Here is an 18,162-nt window from a genome sequence, read left to right on the forward strand (position 1 = left end):
TTTGCTGTTCTCAAAAACTTTTTAAAAATAATCTTTTGGGGATCAATTGCATCTAAACATCTTCAAAAAGGGAAACAAATATTTATTTTCTGCACATTGTTATTCTAACTTAAAGGGTCAAATGCAGAAAAGACTCCTCTCTGCCTGGGAGTGTGAGACAGGATTTGATCTAAGGTTAATAATGATAATAATGCTTCACTAACTATTACCATCTGATTTTTTTCAACAATCTAACAAATTTTACCTAGGAATGACTGAATTATTTCAATCAAAATATAAAGCACCTTAAATTGACTATTTCCAATGCAAATTAAGTATAAACCTCCTTTTCTTTCCCTAAATTCTGTGTAGCACCAAGCTTCTGTAGTATTTCCCTAGAGATGTGTTTCAGTGATTCAACTCAGTGTTTTACCGCAGGTGCACCACCAGTAACAAACAAAAATGTCCCCAAAACCCCACCAAAAAAAACCCCACAGCAATGTAACTTGCTTATTTGAGACCACTGCTCCTGTGAGAAAGAAATGACATCTCCCATATCTTTTTAACACCTTCTATCCTGTGGCTCACTTAGGGATACAATTCTAATTGGAACTGTGGTAATGAATTTTAAATAGAGAAGAAAAACAGCTTTTGAAGACGAAGTCTCACTCAAGGCAAGTGAGCACTCAAGGCAACATCAAGCCATGATGACGACTTACTTAAGAGTCTCTTTTCTTCTTTTACTCCAGTTAGAAACAAAGAGCCAAGCTTAGATTTATGATCTATTACACTTCTTTGTAGGAAAACTTCCAATATGGGCAAGATCTTGCAAACTGCTGGCATTTCTTCTATTGTACAGAGCATCCTTAAGTCTGACTATGAATGAGAATGGCTAAGATCTGGAAAATCCCATTTTTTGAGAGGAAATTATTGCACCTTGCTGAATGGGTGAGTACCAGGCAAAAGATTTATACTAACCTTGCTAAAACACACTGAAAAAACCACAAGGTCTTTGTGCCAATAATAACATTACAGACATTCAACATCAATGGAGATTTTAACAGGCAGGGCTGTATGCAATCAGGACTGGAAGCTAAGCTTAGGCGTAAGTTGTTCTATGAGGAGAATATACAGCAAGTGATCAAGTCTGAGCCTGCAGACGTATTTACTAGTGTGTAGAGAATCAGTGCAGTAGCTAATAGTCCAGATGTAGAAGCTCCTATGCTCAGGACTTATAAATCTGGCAATTAAAAACCTGAATGTAGTTAGCAAGTTCTCAGCTTAGAGTTCATTCTGTGGCTTTTATGCAAGCCTGGGATCACAGCAATGCTCTCTGTGATGCACTGCTTACACCACTGGTCTCAACTGCATTTTAACAGCAGAGAAAACCTCTTTCGGCCTTCATACCTGGTCCATCAGATTTCTTCTTGATAGGTTCCTCTTCACTGTCTTCACAGTCCGCATCAGTAGCACCTATCAAAAACAATGCACGAAACAGTAAGGATACTTATAGAAATGTGGATGTAAATGCCATTCAGGCTAGAAAATGCGACAGTTACTAAGCAGTAGTGGCTGGTTCCTCACCTACCACTAAACAGAAATCACATTTCCATTTCTAAAGGATTCAAGTGAGGGGACAACCCTGTCAGCAAAGATGTTCATGAATGACCACCCTTCTCTTGTGATTCGCAGTGGCATTTTCTGCTACACAGGGTGCTGCGCAAGATCATCTGTTGGCATGAGCCCAGGCAATTTCTCAGCCTCACCTTTCACTGGCTCACACTCGAGCTCATTTCTCCAACTTCTGCAAAGGGCAACCAGACCAGTGCTCTGATCGCCTGCCTCTGACCCAGCAAACCCAAATGAATGAGTGGGATCTTCAGGTTGAAATGAAGCAGCAGAGCTGGTTTGAAACTACCACTTGCTTTTATGTAGGCCTGCAGCAGAAAAGTGATGTAGAGCTACAGGCAGAACTGAAGAACAGACAAATTACTCTCCTTCTACCTAATACCCAGTAACTGCAGTTATGACTTCAGTGGCAGCAGTCAAATTGTAAAGCTCCCTCTTTTCAATGGGTGAAGACGACAAATGGAGAAGTCCAGCTGATTCAGCCTGAATGAGCCCCTCTCTTCCCCCATCTATACCAACCAGAAAGGCTTCTGAATTTCTATTTGTTCTTGTTTAAAAAAGGAAGAAAAAGGTGAAGAGATATGACCCAATTATAAACTGATCTTTTTAAAGGCATGAGTGATTTTACAGTGCCAGCAAAACTGTATAAAATCTGTATGCTTTCCTTTTGCTACCTGCTGAATTGACTGTGAATTTAGAGGTTCATGGATATTTGGGTTCCTCAGTGAGTACAGCATGGAAAGTGAAAAACATTTCTTGATATCTTTCCCCAAATATCAACTCAAGCTTCATTAGGGATTAATACAGGACATATGGCAAAAAGAAGTGATATGTGGCTATTTCATTGAATTTCTCTTACAGCTCCACTCAAACTATGGCTTTTCAGGAACTTTCTCATGAAATAGTCCTTCAACACAAAACCTGAGTCTGTCTCATACAAAACTTTCTCTGGGAACACACATTAATTTGTCATCAAAATGAGGGACTTTGAGCAACCCTAGAAAAACCTAGGAGTAAGATAAAAATTTTCATAAGGTGAGGGAGTGAAAAGTAATGTCCTACCTCTGCCTGATACTGGCCAAACACTTGGCATTTACACTCCCATATTCTGCAGGAACGTTGTTCACTACCAGGTTATTTGATTTATAAAGTTATACATTTACAGGGTTATGGCTTTCTCTTGCAAGTATTCCCACAAATGCTTTCATATAGCTGATGTTTTCTGCAATGTGTTGAGTCTTTGTATTTGGCAAAAGTTCTGGGTGCATGTCTTGACCCTCCACGGAAAACACACATAGCCCCTCTTCTCTTTTATCTCCCCCAGGGTCTGTTCTGTAGAACAGAAGACCACAGCTCTGGCTGGCCTTCTCATGGGCTGGTGCTGGGAGAAACAGCCAGCCAAGTAAATTTTCCACTTTTTAGCCAGAACTGAGAGCACTTGCCCTCTAAAGCTCAGCCGCCTTTCACTACCAGGAACAACAGGCAGTCTAGTGAACACTGTATTTTTAAAAACACTGAAGTCTACCTACCATCCCCAGAACCTTTTCGCCTTCGCTTCTCTTTCCCAAAACTTTTCTTCTCTTTGCGCCTCTGTCGTAGTGCTGTTTTGGGGTCAGTAATCCAGGCCTGATAAACAAACTGGAAGGAACAAACTCATTTATTTCAAGGTTCTTCATGTTTTGAGAGTAAGCCACAGAATAAGCCACAAGCAGGACTATATAGTTTGAGTAAACTCGTTCAGATCTGTAGGGGTCGGGAAATATTTTGAATCCCAAATCAAACACCTCCCCTGCAGATCTGCTGAGTTTTCATGTGCTATTTTTGTTAGCATAAAACCAAATGTGAAAACATTTGTGGGTGAACCAAGTTTCATTAGAACCCACAAAAATTCATGCTCTGAACTTTGGGAATTAATACTCTGTTGTGCATATGGGCTACCTCACCTGAATCTCTCCATTTAATTCTGTATTTCTACATTATCATTTTACAGGCAAGATGCAGATTAATGGAAACTAAAAGAAAGTGCTGCAACCAACTAACTAAAGCATCAAAAGACGTAGTGATATCTCAGTACAGGTATTTGTACTTGCACAGGTTTCATACTTTAGGTATTTTTTTTCCCTCTGCAGATCCCAGTGGAACGTTTACAGACGTGTTATCTATGCACAGTCCCAACCTGGCAGTCAGGAATTCCTCAAATTTCATCCTGATTTTGACAGTGGCTCCCTTTGTTCCTTCATGTAAGTCAGTCATGAATCCTTCTGGTACAGTTTTCCCAGTTGTAAAATGAAGACAGTAATACTTACCTATATATATCAAGGGGATTTTAGGGGGCCAAATCCTGCTCACAGCACCCACTCAGATCAACAGTCTGCTAACTTGTATGACTACCTGAAGCATGGAAGTGGCCCAAAATATCTTTGTTATAGCAGTGGCGGGAAGGGGGGGGGGCATTTACCCAAAAGTAACTTTTTGAATAGTTCTGCTCAAGCTGTGAAGGAAGGTTACAAAATAAAAGCAGTAACACTCATATCTTCTTTCCCTATATGACATAACATGTGAATAACAATAAATTATCCTCTCCACAACTCTTTAGGACAAAAGATGTTCTTTTGTTCCTTTTATAGTTTTTATTGAAAAATGGTAATCATCTTCAATTGGCACTGCATTGTCTTCTATTTCTAAGCAACACAGGCTGGTAACAGAGACAGGGTAGGGAATCACATAGATGCAGGCATGAGGGTGAAAATAAAACAGGTCTATTAATTCACAAGACAAACATGCAGACAATGACGGCAACACACGCGTATCTCAGTGAAGCTGGAACTGCCCCTCATAGGACAGAATGGTAAAATTTCTGTTTGGTTTATTTATATTTTTTAAATTTGCATACACAAATTGCTTTGGAATATTAAAGGATTTTTTTTTTTTTGAACTGTCAAACTGACTTTAAATGACTTTAAAAGGGAATAATACTTTGTTCTGCTTTGTGAATGTATACAAAAATGGAGAGGCAATTATTTTGGTACTGATGATAAGAAAGTCCTCTTCCAAATCTCTCAAGGTCTGTACATTTACTTTTGTATGTCTGACTTGTTCAAAGCAAGCACCACATAAGAAAATGTGTGGGATCAGAGGCACTGGTTTCTTTTCGATTTGTAATAGGTGTTTTCTAATGAAGGTGGTCAGGGGGAATGGTGATCCTTAAGTGAACTAATACTGTATTACTGAAAGGCAGAAACTGTCAACACCTGCTGTTGAACAGTTAGCTGTATGCTAGCCACAGTCTTAGTGTGAATAAAGAAATTAGAGAGGGTAGAAGGTAAGAATGAAAAAAAAAAAAAAAGGCATTTGATTAATAAATTTAATGTAACTACTTACATTACGCTAAGCATTGGATATTTTTAAGAGCTGACTGAGTGCATACATATGTATTACTTAGATTTTTACCACTGGACAAACTTTAAATGTAGTATCTTTTAGGCTTTGGAGCTGGTAAGCTCAGTGTGTAATGCTCACTTCTTGTGAGTAATCTGTTACATATATGGAGTGTAAAATGATACACCATGCTCTCAAAAGTAGTAAATGTTAAATGTACCCAAGGAGGACAAGAAAGAAGATGCACAAAGCGGTTTTATGATTATGAAGGCCAGAAAAGTAGAGAGCTAAAAAGGGCTTTGGAGCAGAATGTGTGTTTTACAAACATTTTACCAGCTTTCTGAGATCAATTACCACGGTGTCCATAAGATACATGCAACTTGATGTGACCATCCTCTATAGCAGTATCAGAAGAAAATGAGAATTTGGGTCTGCATTTTCTCTCTGGGGTTGTACTTGAAAAAACATAGATCACTTTTTGTGTGGGTTAATGACTCCAGAAGTATGAAATGCATTGCATTTACTAGGAATGAAGCTTTGGCTGTCATTAATCCTTTTAATCATTCATGTAAGAGGAAAAATGCAGACGAGGACAAAGTAATACATTACATTAGGAACTATGGGATGGGTCACATACTGAGTATTCGCAAAATGTCAAGTACCTTTGCTGCTTTGATTAAATACTGAAGAATAGTTTTGGGTAGTTTAATAACAGACTTTGGCAAGGCTAAAATGGCTGAAGCAAATTTCCCAATAGCTCTCTATAAAGAAGGACAAAGCAAGAGCAATTAGTAGAAAACAAGAAAATATTAATAAAAAGTATAACTGAATTATGGTACCTAGATTATTAAGAACAAAATTATATTCATAGACTTCAATATGAAAAAAGATAATTTGTGATGTTCACAATAAAATTTTATTAAGATGATTCTAAACTGCCTGCATTCTCTAATAAATAAAATCTCCGTTAACTCTTGAAGTGACTATTGCACACAATTCACATTAACATAAAAATCAACAATTAAAAATATCTTTAGCAGGCTCTACAACAAATAAGTTCAGTTTGCTAATACTTTTATTAAGACTATGTGCAAGGTGATGGAAGACGAAATACGTATGATGACCAATGAAGGACAAGTTTTTCATAAACAAAACTGATTTCCTGTTCTGTACAACTCCCCTCCTATATAAAGCAATCCAACATCTTCATATTGCACATACTGCAGAGCTGGCCACCTATACAGAACATCTGACTAGAATTTTGAAATAAAGACCAGATCCTCCAGCCTCAGATTAATAGTTTCAGGACTGAGCCTTAAAAAATAAGACCAAACAAACAAAACCCCCAAAACCCACAGTAAATGAAAAAAATCTTATTAGCTTCTGACCTCTGGTTTAGAACTCTTTAAAATCTCAGTGCCTGGCACCAGCACATCTGAACAAAATGTTGTCACCAATTTTTTAAAAAATCAGGAGAAACAAGAATGCAAACTTTCCTCTATACCTGCATGAAAACCAGAGAGAAAAATGACCTAGAAATTCATGAGCCATTTTTATGGTCCAAGGTGAGTTAAATGCAAAATACACAAAAAATTAGTGTAATAAGAGAAAATAACACTTACTTATCACATTATTTTCAATCCAGAATTGTTTTGTCTTTTTTAAGGTCAAGAAAAAATTTTCCCAGGCAGTTTAACAAATGTAATCAGTTGGTAATGTAATATAAGTATATAAACTAAAGGCACAATGTATCAATGAACTAAATAAAATATTACTAACTGAATTGAACTAGTCTGGGAAGCTTTGTTTAAAAGCTATTGGTACAAGGAATCAAAGAGCACGGAGGCAGTTTCTTGCTCTTGCTTGGGTCAGGCTTTCAGTAATGGACCAGTTCTGCAGTGACATGAGTTTGCACCTAGATGGGAATACTCATCTACAAAAAGCTACCTGGTTGCTTAAACTTTTAAAGTTACAAACCTGCAAAAAGTTCTGTGCTGTGTCTGAAAACTCTTCAACAAGTAAAATTTTAATCTTCTGAAGATTAAAGCAAACTTATATGTATGAGTATTTCACTAACTTCTTCACCCAAGTTCTTCATTTAAGCCTGTGGATTCAATACATAGTACTGTCTAACATCAACCAGTCCATGTGTAGGAAAGCAGCTAGGAAACTTCAGCTATCTTTTTAACATTACAATATCTCCTTTTACTTCAACATAGCCTGTCACTTAAAATGCAAACATATTAACCTATAACATGTTATATGTTAATCCTGAAAAAGAAAGGAGAGAAAGTGATGTGGTCTCCTTTTGTAATTTTAAATATTAAAGTCTTTACAACCCAAGGATACATTTCTCTGGTCCACTAGGATCAATAATAAAAAAAAAATAAATATTTTTTTAAGGTATGCATTCTTTTCCATGAAAAGTTGCTTACTTTTGGGATCATTCCTTTATGGAATGATAACATTACTCAAACCCAGAAAACCACTGAGGCATTGTACAGAAGTGCCAGAGGCGAGTCAGCATCTTCATTTGTCTTTATTGCAGTGCAGAAAAAATAAATCTCAGATTCTTAGCTTTTGTATTTTTGTTTTCCTCAGACATAAGTGGATGAGAATACGATCTTAATATAGTTCCTGTAGGAATCTGGCAATACTTAAAACAGGCCAACTGAATTTGAAGTTGGCAAGAAATTTAATTTTCAGTACTTTTCAGGTCTACTTTAGATGTCCTGGCTGCTTTAACATATATGCCTGTATTATGAGAAGCCTACGTTTTTTTCCAGATGTCACCTAGAAAGCAAATTACCATAAAGTACCTGAAATGCAGATTTTTTCCGAGGTTCTTCCTCTTCTTTTTTCTCCTCTTCCTCTTCCTCTTCGCTATCCGTCTCAAACAAATAATAATTTCCACTTCTGACCACTAAGTGAAACAAAATATTTTCTTATTTTTCTGAAAAGTTCTATTCTTAACTGCCACAAGACCTATGAACAGCCAGCTAGTCATTTAAAAATTCATAACCAGGAGAGATGAAAACAGAGAAGCAAGAGATGAAAAAGTCTCAGGCAATTTATCTGATGTTAGTCTGAGATACTTTGGGCATTAATGAGAAATATACAAGAACTAAGGAAAATGTCACCATGAGAAGAAAGTGTAAAGAAAAAGCTTGATGTATATCAAGTTACTAGGTTATATTTTTGAGAAAAAAACCGGCAGTTAAGTCATAATTTTTTGGGAACTGATGGTTTTTTGAGGGAGTAAAAAAAGCCCAGCAGGTAAGTAAATGAATTTACAGGAACAGTACCACTGGACAAAAAATAACAAACTTCTCTTTAAAATGCTGAGGCATCCTTTAAACTATGGAACTGGATGGTATTAGTTAACGCTTTCTTCAAACATTTAAGCTTTGATGAGGTAATGGAAAACCTTGGTTTGTTTAAAATAAATTACTTGGATTCTATTAACTTCATTGCAAATGAGTTTTAATTTTTTGCCCATGGATTCAGAAAGATTCTGAAACCTCAACACAGTAAAGATGCACAGTGAATCAGCTAGGCCTTATATCCTTGAACAGAAGCAATGTTTTTATTTCTCAGATGGTAACAGGCCTACATGAACAAACAAGGGAAACGAAATGAAAAATAAGGTAATGAGCAAGAGAAAAATCAAAATCACAGCATTATGTTCAGCAGTGAAAACTGGTAAATAATTTCCACATTTAAGCTGAAATATTTAAAGGAACAGTTCCTTAGATGAAACATCACACAATCCGGATATAGGGAGCAATACAAATTTATATTGAAAATTATATTTAACCCTCATTATAAGTTTCTGGGAAAGTAACAATTGCTTTAATTCAATCATACCTTGAATTCTCCACAGATCCCCTGTGCACAGATGACCACACATAACTACCGTGGAAACCTCAGGGTAAGCAGACTGAAATTTGCCAGAACTCTATTGGATCATAACTTCAGCATCTAAAACTCCCTCACAGAGGGAATTTTGTCCTCATGTGCCTAGCTATGACTTTTAACATCAATGAACTCCCTGCAGAGGGACAGAGAGTCCACTTCAGCAGTTCTGACTGCTGAACTGAGGGGAAAAGAAAGTTTTGATATTTATTGGATCAAGCAAATTAATTATTTGGTACAGGGCCTTCTAAGAATGCCCATCTAAAATGCATTAAAGAGACGACTGTCTTAAGAACACTAGTCTGCAGTTCTCTTTCATAAAAAAATATCTTGTAGTCAGCAACAGAAATTGTCCACACAGAAGATCAGCAGGATAAGGTCAGACATCTAGAGGAAACCTCTACTGCAGTGCAGTTCCTTAAAGGTTCAGAGTAGCACCCAGTCAGACTTGGAATGCCTGAGCTGGCAGAAAACAAATTTATAATGGTCTCCCTCCAGAATTTTTAGGTTGAAGTCTATCTGAGAGGACAGTACAATGTAGCAGTTGTCTCTTTTACAACTAAAGAGGGAGGTACGATTGAATAGCAATAATGCATTCTTGCAGACATTAAAATGGAATAAGAAGCGTGTTAGTCTCCTACAGGGACTGCTAAAGAGACCAGATTTTATTAGTAAGGTAATTTCCGGACAGACTGGACTTGGGGGACCTCTCTCCTACTGCAAAAAGTGACTTTCTCTACTGAGAAAAGGGACTTGCAGGCTTTCCTTGTGGGATGAGATGGAGGAGGCAGAAGGGGAGTCACACAGGAGAAATTAGAATAATCTTATCATTTGCTTCTGCTCAGAGGGAAAGCGCTACCCAGGACAGCTGTGAGCATCATCTTTTGCACTACATCAGGCACAACTCTGTGCCCCAGGAGAAGCTGAGGACCTCAAAGCATGTGGCCCTAACTACTGCTGATCTTTGTGGGGCTCCGTAAGTAATCCACAAACACAGGAGGAATCATACTTCCCAGCAAGGGAGAGTGTAAGTGGGCGTCAATGACGAAACCTGCACTTTTCCAACTGTCCTACTCAGACCCAAATTCATGACTGTGTTTTAATTCCTATGACATACAAAATGATGCATCTTTCTGTATAATAAAATTATAACAAGTGGTATGAAATAACAATAAAAATCAGAATTGGCATAAAACTTCAAACTTGAATGACTTCAATATATACAAATATACAGTCACAAACCCATTTACTGAGATGAACATCCATGTGTGGCAGAATGCTGCAGTTACGGCACAGTGTTTTGAAAAGGATGGATGGGGAATATAAGTCTATTTCCACTTTCTATGCCTGTAAACACCTACTGTCAGTGCCATGCTTCAGCAAGTGTGGATGCAAGCCACATGGCAGGCAACCACTGTTTGCAGGATCAGGGTCTGCGATGTTTCCCACAAGGTTTTGCATTATTGCAATAAATAATTTCAAGAATGCTCACTGTTTAAATACCAAAATGCAAGTTGTCACCTAAGAATATTAAATAATGAGGGTGAAATCAGTAAAAGCCAAAGTCAATGTCTCTCTTTGAGCGGTTCTTATTACAAAACCAGTGGTGAAAAACCAAGAGACCATATCCCATTCCTTCAAAATCACCATAGCCTGAAATTCTACAGTAAAAACTTGCAAATTATAGTGTTGAACTGTTTTGTCATTGTTGTTCTTAAGGAAACTACAGGGCAAAAGTTTATTTTCCTGAGACTTTTGAAAAGGGATAGGTCTCTCTAAAGTGGCAGTGTGCCCTTTAGGAAAATAAAAATAGAGGCACGGTTTACTTGTGACTTGATAGAATTAAGCATATGACATTCTGTTAAGTGCTGTTGGTAAATATATATGTTGGGAGTTATAAACAAATACACATAGGTAAATGAAGCAGTATGTAGATGTATAAAAGTATCACTTGGAGTAATTCTTTTAAACTAAATGACCAGGCACAATATAGATATTCATATTTAACTCTGATCAGTGCTATACATTTGAGTATTTTTTAAAACTTCAGAGGTTATTAAATAGCTCATGTCTGATCTCCTTCAATAAAGACGCAATAGAAGAATGCCTGATTTGAGACTGCAGTTGGCTCAGTTTTCTTGCTTTACCCAATCCATAACATAGGGAAGAACTCTATTGCATGCCTGGACTGGGCTACAAACAAAATATCATAATGCAGAAATTATACACATGATACAGTCTAATAATTTCTTGTGCTCAAGGCTGAAGATTTTTTTGCTTTCAGATAAACACAAAAAAATGGAAATAAAAAACAACTGGCATAAACAGTACATTAAAGTGTGATCAGAGATATTAATCTGAGCTCTACACATCCTAGTCCCAGGAATAGTCTTGATGCCTTAGTGTGGTACTCAGATTTCTACAGTTGACAGCAGAATGACTGATGAACCATAAAAAAGGATGTATGATGTGTGTATATGAAGAAGAAATGATGACTGATCATAGAATGCTTTGCCAAACCTGCAACTTCACATTTTAAAATATATTGTGCTTTGCGATAGGGGAGAATTGAGACTTTTGAGGCCAAAACAGATTCTTTTTTGGTACATGTTTATCTGATACGGTATTTTTCTAAGAATGCCCAAAGTATCATGAGCTAGCTACGCTTCCAACACAGAGAAGTTCAAAATATGATTAAACCGACTCCTTGAAGATTTGGAAGTAGAAATCATATGTTAAAAAAACCAAGCCTTCTATCAAGTCACAATCATAAAATCAGGCATAAAACAAACAGGTCATGGGAATGCCTTCATTCTGGTCAAGGATATAAGGGTTAAATCCACATATTTGTAAGATGATTGAGAAAACCTACTGGAAGCATGATCAACCCAAGGCCGCCACCACAGCTTTTTTTTGCCCTTGGCTTTCTCTTTGTCTGCTTCTCCTAAAATAAAATATGTCCAAATATTAATTTTATAAAATCAGAAACATGTTTCTTACACTGATTAATAATTTTTAATTTCTCTCAAAAGAGCTAAAATTTTATGAGCACATCAGATGTCAGATCTACTGAATACATTCAATATTAAAATCGTTCAAAAGCATGAACGCTACCAGAAATATTCTGGTTTATGCAGCAGTTAAAACAGCATTACACTCTAAAAGAGCTAAAAAGTTCAGGCTTCTGTTTTAAAACATTCAGTCACAGTTGACTGTGATTTCGAGAAGAAAATATTTTCCCTCCTCTCAAATCCCCTTTACATTTCAGGCTCAAAAAATTTCAAACCCAGTAAGTGCTGATCCTAAGACCGTGCTAGAAATGTGGCACTAGATAGGTATTTTACCTATTCCTATGTTTTAAACAACATTTAAAAGTATACAAACATTTCAGTGACTGAAAAAACTCAAAGCATCCAGAAAATGTTGCTGGAAAAACGTGGATGCTACCTATGTGTAACACTGTGGTTTACAGATAAATGACTTTGTTCAGAACAAACCCCTGCTGCTATTCAGCGCTCTGCCAACTGCTAAAAGTAACCTCAAAGCAAACTACTTTCTCTAAATCTTCTTGCAGTACAAAATCCCAGAGATTTTTTTTGGCTGAATCAAGCTCCAAACTGATGCTTAGCTAACAACCTTGTTACACGCTGACAGTTTTGAAGAGCAATTTATCACTTGTCCAGCTATTAGGTCTATTAGGTCCTTAGCGCTCAACTGCAATTACAATACAACAATAGCTAAAGGTACCTTCATCATCTTCTTCAGAAACCTTTCGAATCTCCGGCCCTTCTGAGGACTCCTGGGTCATGCTTAGCATCCTCTCTTTACCCTTTTTGTATTTTTGCTGCCTGGCTTTGATGCGATCCATTCTAGCAAAAGGAAGAATCTTATTAGATTCACGTCTTCACCCTTTCTAACTCACTCTGAAAAACAAGTGTTAAACACATCCATACACACACACACACTTCAACATTTCTAAAGGAAATAACCATTCCACACCGTCACAAATCCTGCCCTTAAACATAAGGAGTCACATGGCTCTGAAGGGGCTGGCTGGAAGGCTCAAGCCTAGATGTTCACTCACCTTTCAGTGAGAGCTGGGTTGCCTGCTATCACATGACTGTTTCACCTACTCCCCCTCAACTATCCTATTATTTAAAAATAAAAGAATTGCTGTCAGGAGCTACAACACAGCAAACAAAGCTCTGAGAAAAAAGGACTTCTGCCTAATGCAGTGGTTTTCCTAAAACTTGTCACTCTAAACCAGGGATGTGGCTGTTTCTGCAGTATTTGTGCTACATCTTCACACCTTAAGCTCATTTGTCCCACATTATCTGGAAATACAGAAGACTGGTTTGGTTTTGTCCAGATGTAAGGAAGGCTTCAATTGTCCTTCTTTCAATCATGTTAAGTTAGCACAATCTGGTCTTTTAAAAGTTCTATGTTTTTGCAGTTTGAAAACCAGTAGCAATTATTATTGAAATCAAGAGGAGTAAGTTCTTTCAATACAACTGAATTACAAGTAAATGATTCACTAACTTCAGTGATAAAAATTCACTTAAATATATTTATTAATCTACCCGTTTCTAGGGAAGAACCATTTACTGGAGAAGGAAAAACTCCTTCATCTCAGCTAGTTGCTATTATTCAGTAGATAATTAGATTTCTTTCCCTATATCAATAATCTGCTGCTGAATTTATGCTATGTTAGTCTGGACAACACGGTTGTTCCTCCTGGACACGCTGACAATTCTCATCATCCTAACCAGCCTAAGCTGTATGAAGTACTGATGCACTACATTGAATCAAATAAAAGAAGCATCCTCTATTCTTAGTCAGACATCCTACAAATACAAACTAGCAACTTTTATAGAAATATAGATTAGCTTTGGCATTGCCTCAAGCAGTATCATCTCCTTGTTCTTTAACTCTGCAGAATTAACAGAAAAGTATTGTTTCCAGGACAGGCACATCCTGCCAAATGGGATAAGATTGATTCAAGCATAGAGCAGGGCCAGCAACAGCCCAATACATCCTCTGGTGGGAAACTCCAGGCATGCAGGTAGGGAGCACGGTCCCTGCAGCCTTCTAATGCTTCTTTAGTTATGCACATGTGGAAGAAGCAGTCTGGAGTGGGCTTTGACATCTATTTAGGAAGCAGTTAGGGCTCTTCATGCATGGTAGTGGAGCAGCTTTGAAATCATACTGGCTGCAGGCAAGAGAATGAGAAGTGGCTTACTGGCTGTATGAAGAGAAAGGATCTTCAGGCCAGTTAAGCTGAATGCAAATATCTTCAGTGAAGGTAAACATATATTTTGCACTCAAACACTAGAGGAGGAACCACCAACAAAACAGAAGAGCAATCATGCAGGAAATTTTACCAGGAATACAAATGTACAGAACAAAATCCTAATAACGATAAAGCCAATAAGAATATTGCCACCCATTGAAGCAGAGCCAGGATGTTACTCAGCTTCCTTAGCCCATTGTGATTTCAGGCTATTTTGGTGACTTTTCATTACAGCTTCCCTAACTAGGCCTTTTGCTGTTCTGATTTCTTGGTTTTTTAACCCAGTTCCTGTGTCTTAGTCTCGTATTTTCTAACCATCTAAGTCTGCCCTTTCAAGTGAGACAGGGTTAATGTGGCACTTCTGATCAGTAATCTGCCTACCTTTTTCATGAGTTTCATAGGGGACTTGCACTTTACTATCCTGCTCTTCAGAGAGATGGGGAAAGTCAAGAGAACAGCAGGGTAATTAGTGGAAGGAAAGAAACAGGAAATAAAGACTTCCCCCCCCCCCCCCCCCCCCCTTTCATCTGGGTCACATGCATTCATACCACACAAAATAGGATAACCTGGAACTAAAACATGGGCTGGACCTCTTAACAGAAAGAAATGCAGCACAGCAGCACAGATATAGATCACCTCTTAAACAGGACACTGTATGGTTATGTTGGTATGATACTCAGGTGTGGAACAGTGAAAAGCTGATCTTTTTAACCAATCATAATCTGATTTCTAGAGTTTAGAAGAATCTTCAAAACAAGCAGGGGTGGTCACATCTCTTTATTTATAGGAAATATCTGTTTCCATTAGAATTTCAGGCTCACTGACGAGCAGGTCAGTACATGCCACTGATTCTTGGTTAACCTCAAACCTTTGGTCCTAGAAATGTAATTCTATGTTTAAATCAATGTTTAGATTCTGCAGTATGTTGTCTTTTTGGAAAAGATGACTCTAAACCTACATAATATTGGCATATCTAAGATCTCTGAATGCCCAGAAAAAAATTTTGTAATAGGAAAATCATACTTCAAAACCTAATCAGCTTTTCTATAAAAGAAGGTTCTAGAAAAATACCAACAATCAGTGAAATATATACATATGTATGTGTGTATATATATATATAAAAGAATACATTAAATACATACTGTCTTTTCAGTTGATCCATTGATTTTTTTTCCTCTTCAATTCTTGCCTTTACAGCCTTGACAATCGTGGCCTGGAAAAGTTCAGCACCCCTACAGCAGAAATGTGGCAAAATAAAAGAAAAAAGGAGAGGAAACATTAAATGACTCTAAGTTTCCCTTACACCAGTCAATCACAGAGAACTCTTATGTTCTCTCTGTACATGACCTCATCTACATCAAAGAAAACTAATCCAAGACCTGAAAGAAATAATCAGTTATTCCAGAATACTAGTATCTTTACAGTCAAACATTTCAAGATCTGGGGCCAAACACTGTGATCCCTGCTCAGCCTGTAAGCTCCTCTAGCAAGCTGCTCAAGGAATTAAGCTTCCAGTCCTCAAGAACACAGAGAATGGGTAGGTTCAAGGCTAAGGTATGAGTTCTTGCACACCTCCAGGATTTGGTTTTTATAGTCACTTCTGCATTATAATCACCTTGTCCCCCTGGAAGTTGTGAGCAAATTCCAACTTTATCCAGGGCCATGATGAGCATAGATTCAGCTGCACTTTTAACCTCTGAACACTACAGTGCTTCTAATCTGATGACACAAATCCTTAGGCAAGTTCCTGGTGTGCCACAAGAATATGGCTGCTAACTACATTTCGTTAGAAATGTAATCAACTCGTTGATTTGGATGTCCAGATCATGTCTTGGCCATTCTTCATCATTCACTCATTAGCTTCTGAAGACTCTCAAAGAGCCTCAAAGTCTCTCTCAAAGTTTTAGATTTAAAGCCTTTCTTCTGTCAGAAATTCAGTAAGAACAGCTATAGTTTTAGAGGTCTACTTCTAGCTAATTTTTCAACCATATTTTCTGCAAGATTAATGATTCTTCCATGTAACATGCAGGATAACCACAACTACATTTTTTCAAAGGAATACAAACAAGACTGGCAGTAATTATTATCCCTAAGTATGGTAAAGTACAAAGAAGGAGATGTTCTCCTTAGCAACTTGATCACTCCTAAATTCTTATGGACTATCGAAAACTGTCATTGGATCCTCATCGCTATTGTCTGAATCACAGTTTAATCTTATTTAGGTAAGGAATTTGTATTTCACAATATTAACTTTAACTAGAAGGCAGACTCAGACCATGCTGTCTGAATCCAAACTTGACCTTCTTTCATTGTCTATGTCCATTGTCCACTATCCAATTCAAGCTTGGATTTTAGCAAGGCAAGCAGCTAACTAAAAAAATAATTATATCACTACATTTGTATTACCCTCTTTTCTGTAGTTCTTGGCACTTTTCTGGTCATTCGTACATTTATCTTTACAAAGCTCCTGCCATAAGCCAGTGTGTCTCCACTTCTGCTGCTAGAGAACTCAAGCCTGGGTAGGTTCAGTAACTTACTAAAAGACACAAAGCTGGAAGTAGGAACCAAGCATGTTTCTTTCAACCCAGCCCAGTGTCATTTACATGAGACTGCTCTTTCCTTCTGGATGCAAACATTCCAATTTAGGAGGCATTTCGAGACTCATGATTTTACTTTCTGCTATTTTCACTGAACACAGGGTACAAAAAAGGCTACAAAAAGGCGGTATCCAGCAAAATTGGGCATCAGCAGACAAATTTACCCCAGAGCAAAAGTCTGAGACAGGCAATATGGATGGACGCATAGATCTTTTGCTAGCCCTGTTTAGAGTGGTGAATATTGTTCAGTATGAACAGTTAAACATGTTCCCTTTTTCAAATGATCCCTGGAGGAGTAAGAACAGGAAGGTAAAAAATACCTCCTTTCAGGACATCCAAGCCTAATTTTGCCCTCAACAGATAGAAATCAATGTACATATGGGGTTTTTTTTTGAAGAAAAAAAGCTACAATACAATTAATTCTATATTGACAAAAGTAATTCCTTAGAAATCTTACTGAAATTAAGATCTGCCTTCTTATTAAAAAACAGAAGAATGGTTGTGATAGTGATACTGGTGGGAAAGTATAAGTAACAGGCCCAAAGAGGGTGATACTTCCTAACCACACCTAGTCATTGCTCAGTGATGTGACACTTCCCAAGTGAGACATTCTTATTGTCTTTCTAAGCCAGATGTGATAACTTTCCTCTATTTTTCTTCATGTGGCATTTTTGAAGTTGTGATTTCTAAGGCCCATTGTCTCAAACGGGCTCTGATAGCAGAGTGTTTTCTTTCCAAGGCTTAAAAACTCTGGCATTTGCTCTCATACATATTGATGTTGAGAGAATGCTGCAACACACATCAACTTTCATGCTTTTAATAAGGGCTACGAGAGCAGCAGATGGTGTTTGGTAGGAAAGATGCTTTAATTTCTACCAGTTTCTCAATTAATTTGTTTTCTCATTTGTGCTTAGTCAGAGTTGGGTTTGCAATTATGAATTTAGCAGGGATTGTTTAAAACAATGTTAAAGTACTCTTTTAGTACTGCCTATCATAAATAAGCATGTACTGTACCTATGAGAGAATTGAGCTGCTTCATTTAATTTTTTAAAACTTTATGTTACCTTGATGCTAGGATCTGAGAAGCTTTTATATCTGCAACCACATGTAGGAAGTAGTAACTCATGAAGACTCTTCTTTGCAGCAGCAGGAAAGCAAAACATATACTGTCCCAAATGATTCCTGCTTCTCCACTGGGCAGTTTACAATCTAGGTTGTTGGTTGCTGGAAAAAGACACCATCAGCATAAGAACTGTTGTATTAAGTATTCTTTTATAATGTTTATTCAATAAAATAATCTTATCCTTTAAAATTATTTGAATTGAGGTGCTTTAATTAGATATTTCTTTAGAAAACTGACATGCATTTCCAATT

General features: G+C 37.4%; 1 protein-coding gene across 14 annotated transcripts in view; it reads right to left on the reverse strand.

Moving 5' to 3' along the window:
* Positions 1-18,162, reverse strand: part of PIEZO2 (piezo type mechanosensitive ion channel component 2) — a 315,127-nt gene that overhangs the window by 38,902 nt on the left and 258,063 nt on the right. For 9 of the 14 annotated variants that reach the window (XM_056332062.1, XM_056332065.1, XM_056332061.1 and 6 more), the window contains 8 exons: positions 17,853-18,012; positions 15,334-15,423; positions 12,649-12,770; positions 11,774-11,845; positions 7,806-7,909; positions 5,649-5,747; positions 3,138-3,246; positions 1,387-1,452 (listed from right to left, as the gene is read on the reverse strand). In XM_056332062.1, coding sequence (XP_056188037.1) covers positions 1,387-1,452; positions 3,138-3,246; positions 5,649-5,747; positions 7,806-7,909; positions 11,774-11,845; positions 12,649-12,770; positions 15,334-15,423; positions 17,853-18,012 — 822 coding nt within the window. The remainder of the gene's footprint in view (positions 1-1,386; positions 1,453-3,137; positions 3,247-5,648; positions 5,748-7,805; positions 7,910-11,773; positions 11,846-12,648; positions 12,771-15,333; positions 15,424-17,852; positions 18,013-18,162) is intronic. The other 5 variants (XM_056332072.1, XM_056332069.1, XM_056332071.1 and 2 more) reach the window with 2 other exon arrangements.

Source organism: Falco biarmicus, chromosome 3 (assembly GCF_023638135.1).
Source record: "Falco biarmicus isolate bFalBia1 chromosome 3, bFalBia1.pri, whole genome shotgun sequence".
Classification (NCBI taxonomy): Eukaryota; Metazoa; Chordata; class Aves; order Falconiformes; family Falconidae; genus Falco; species Falco biarmicus.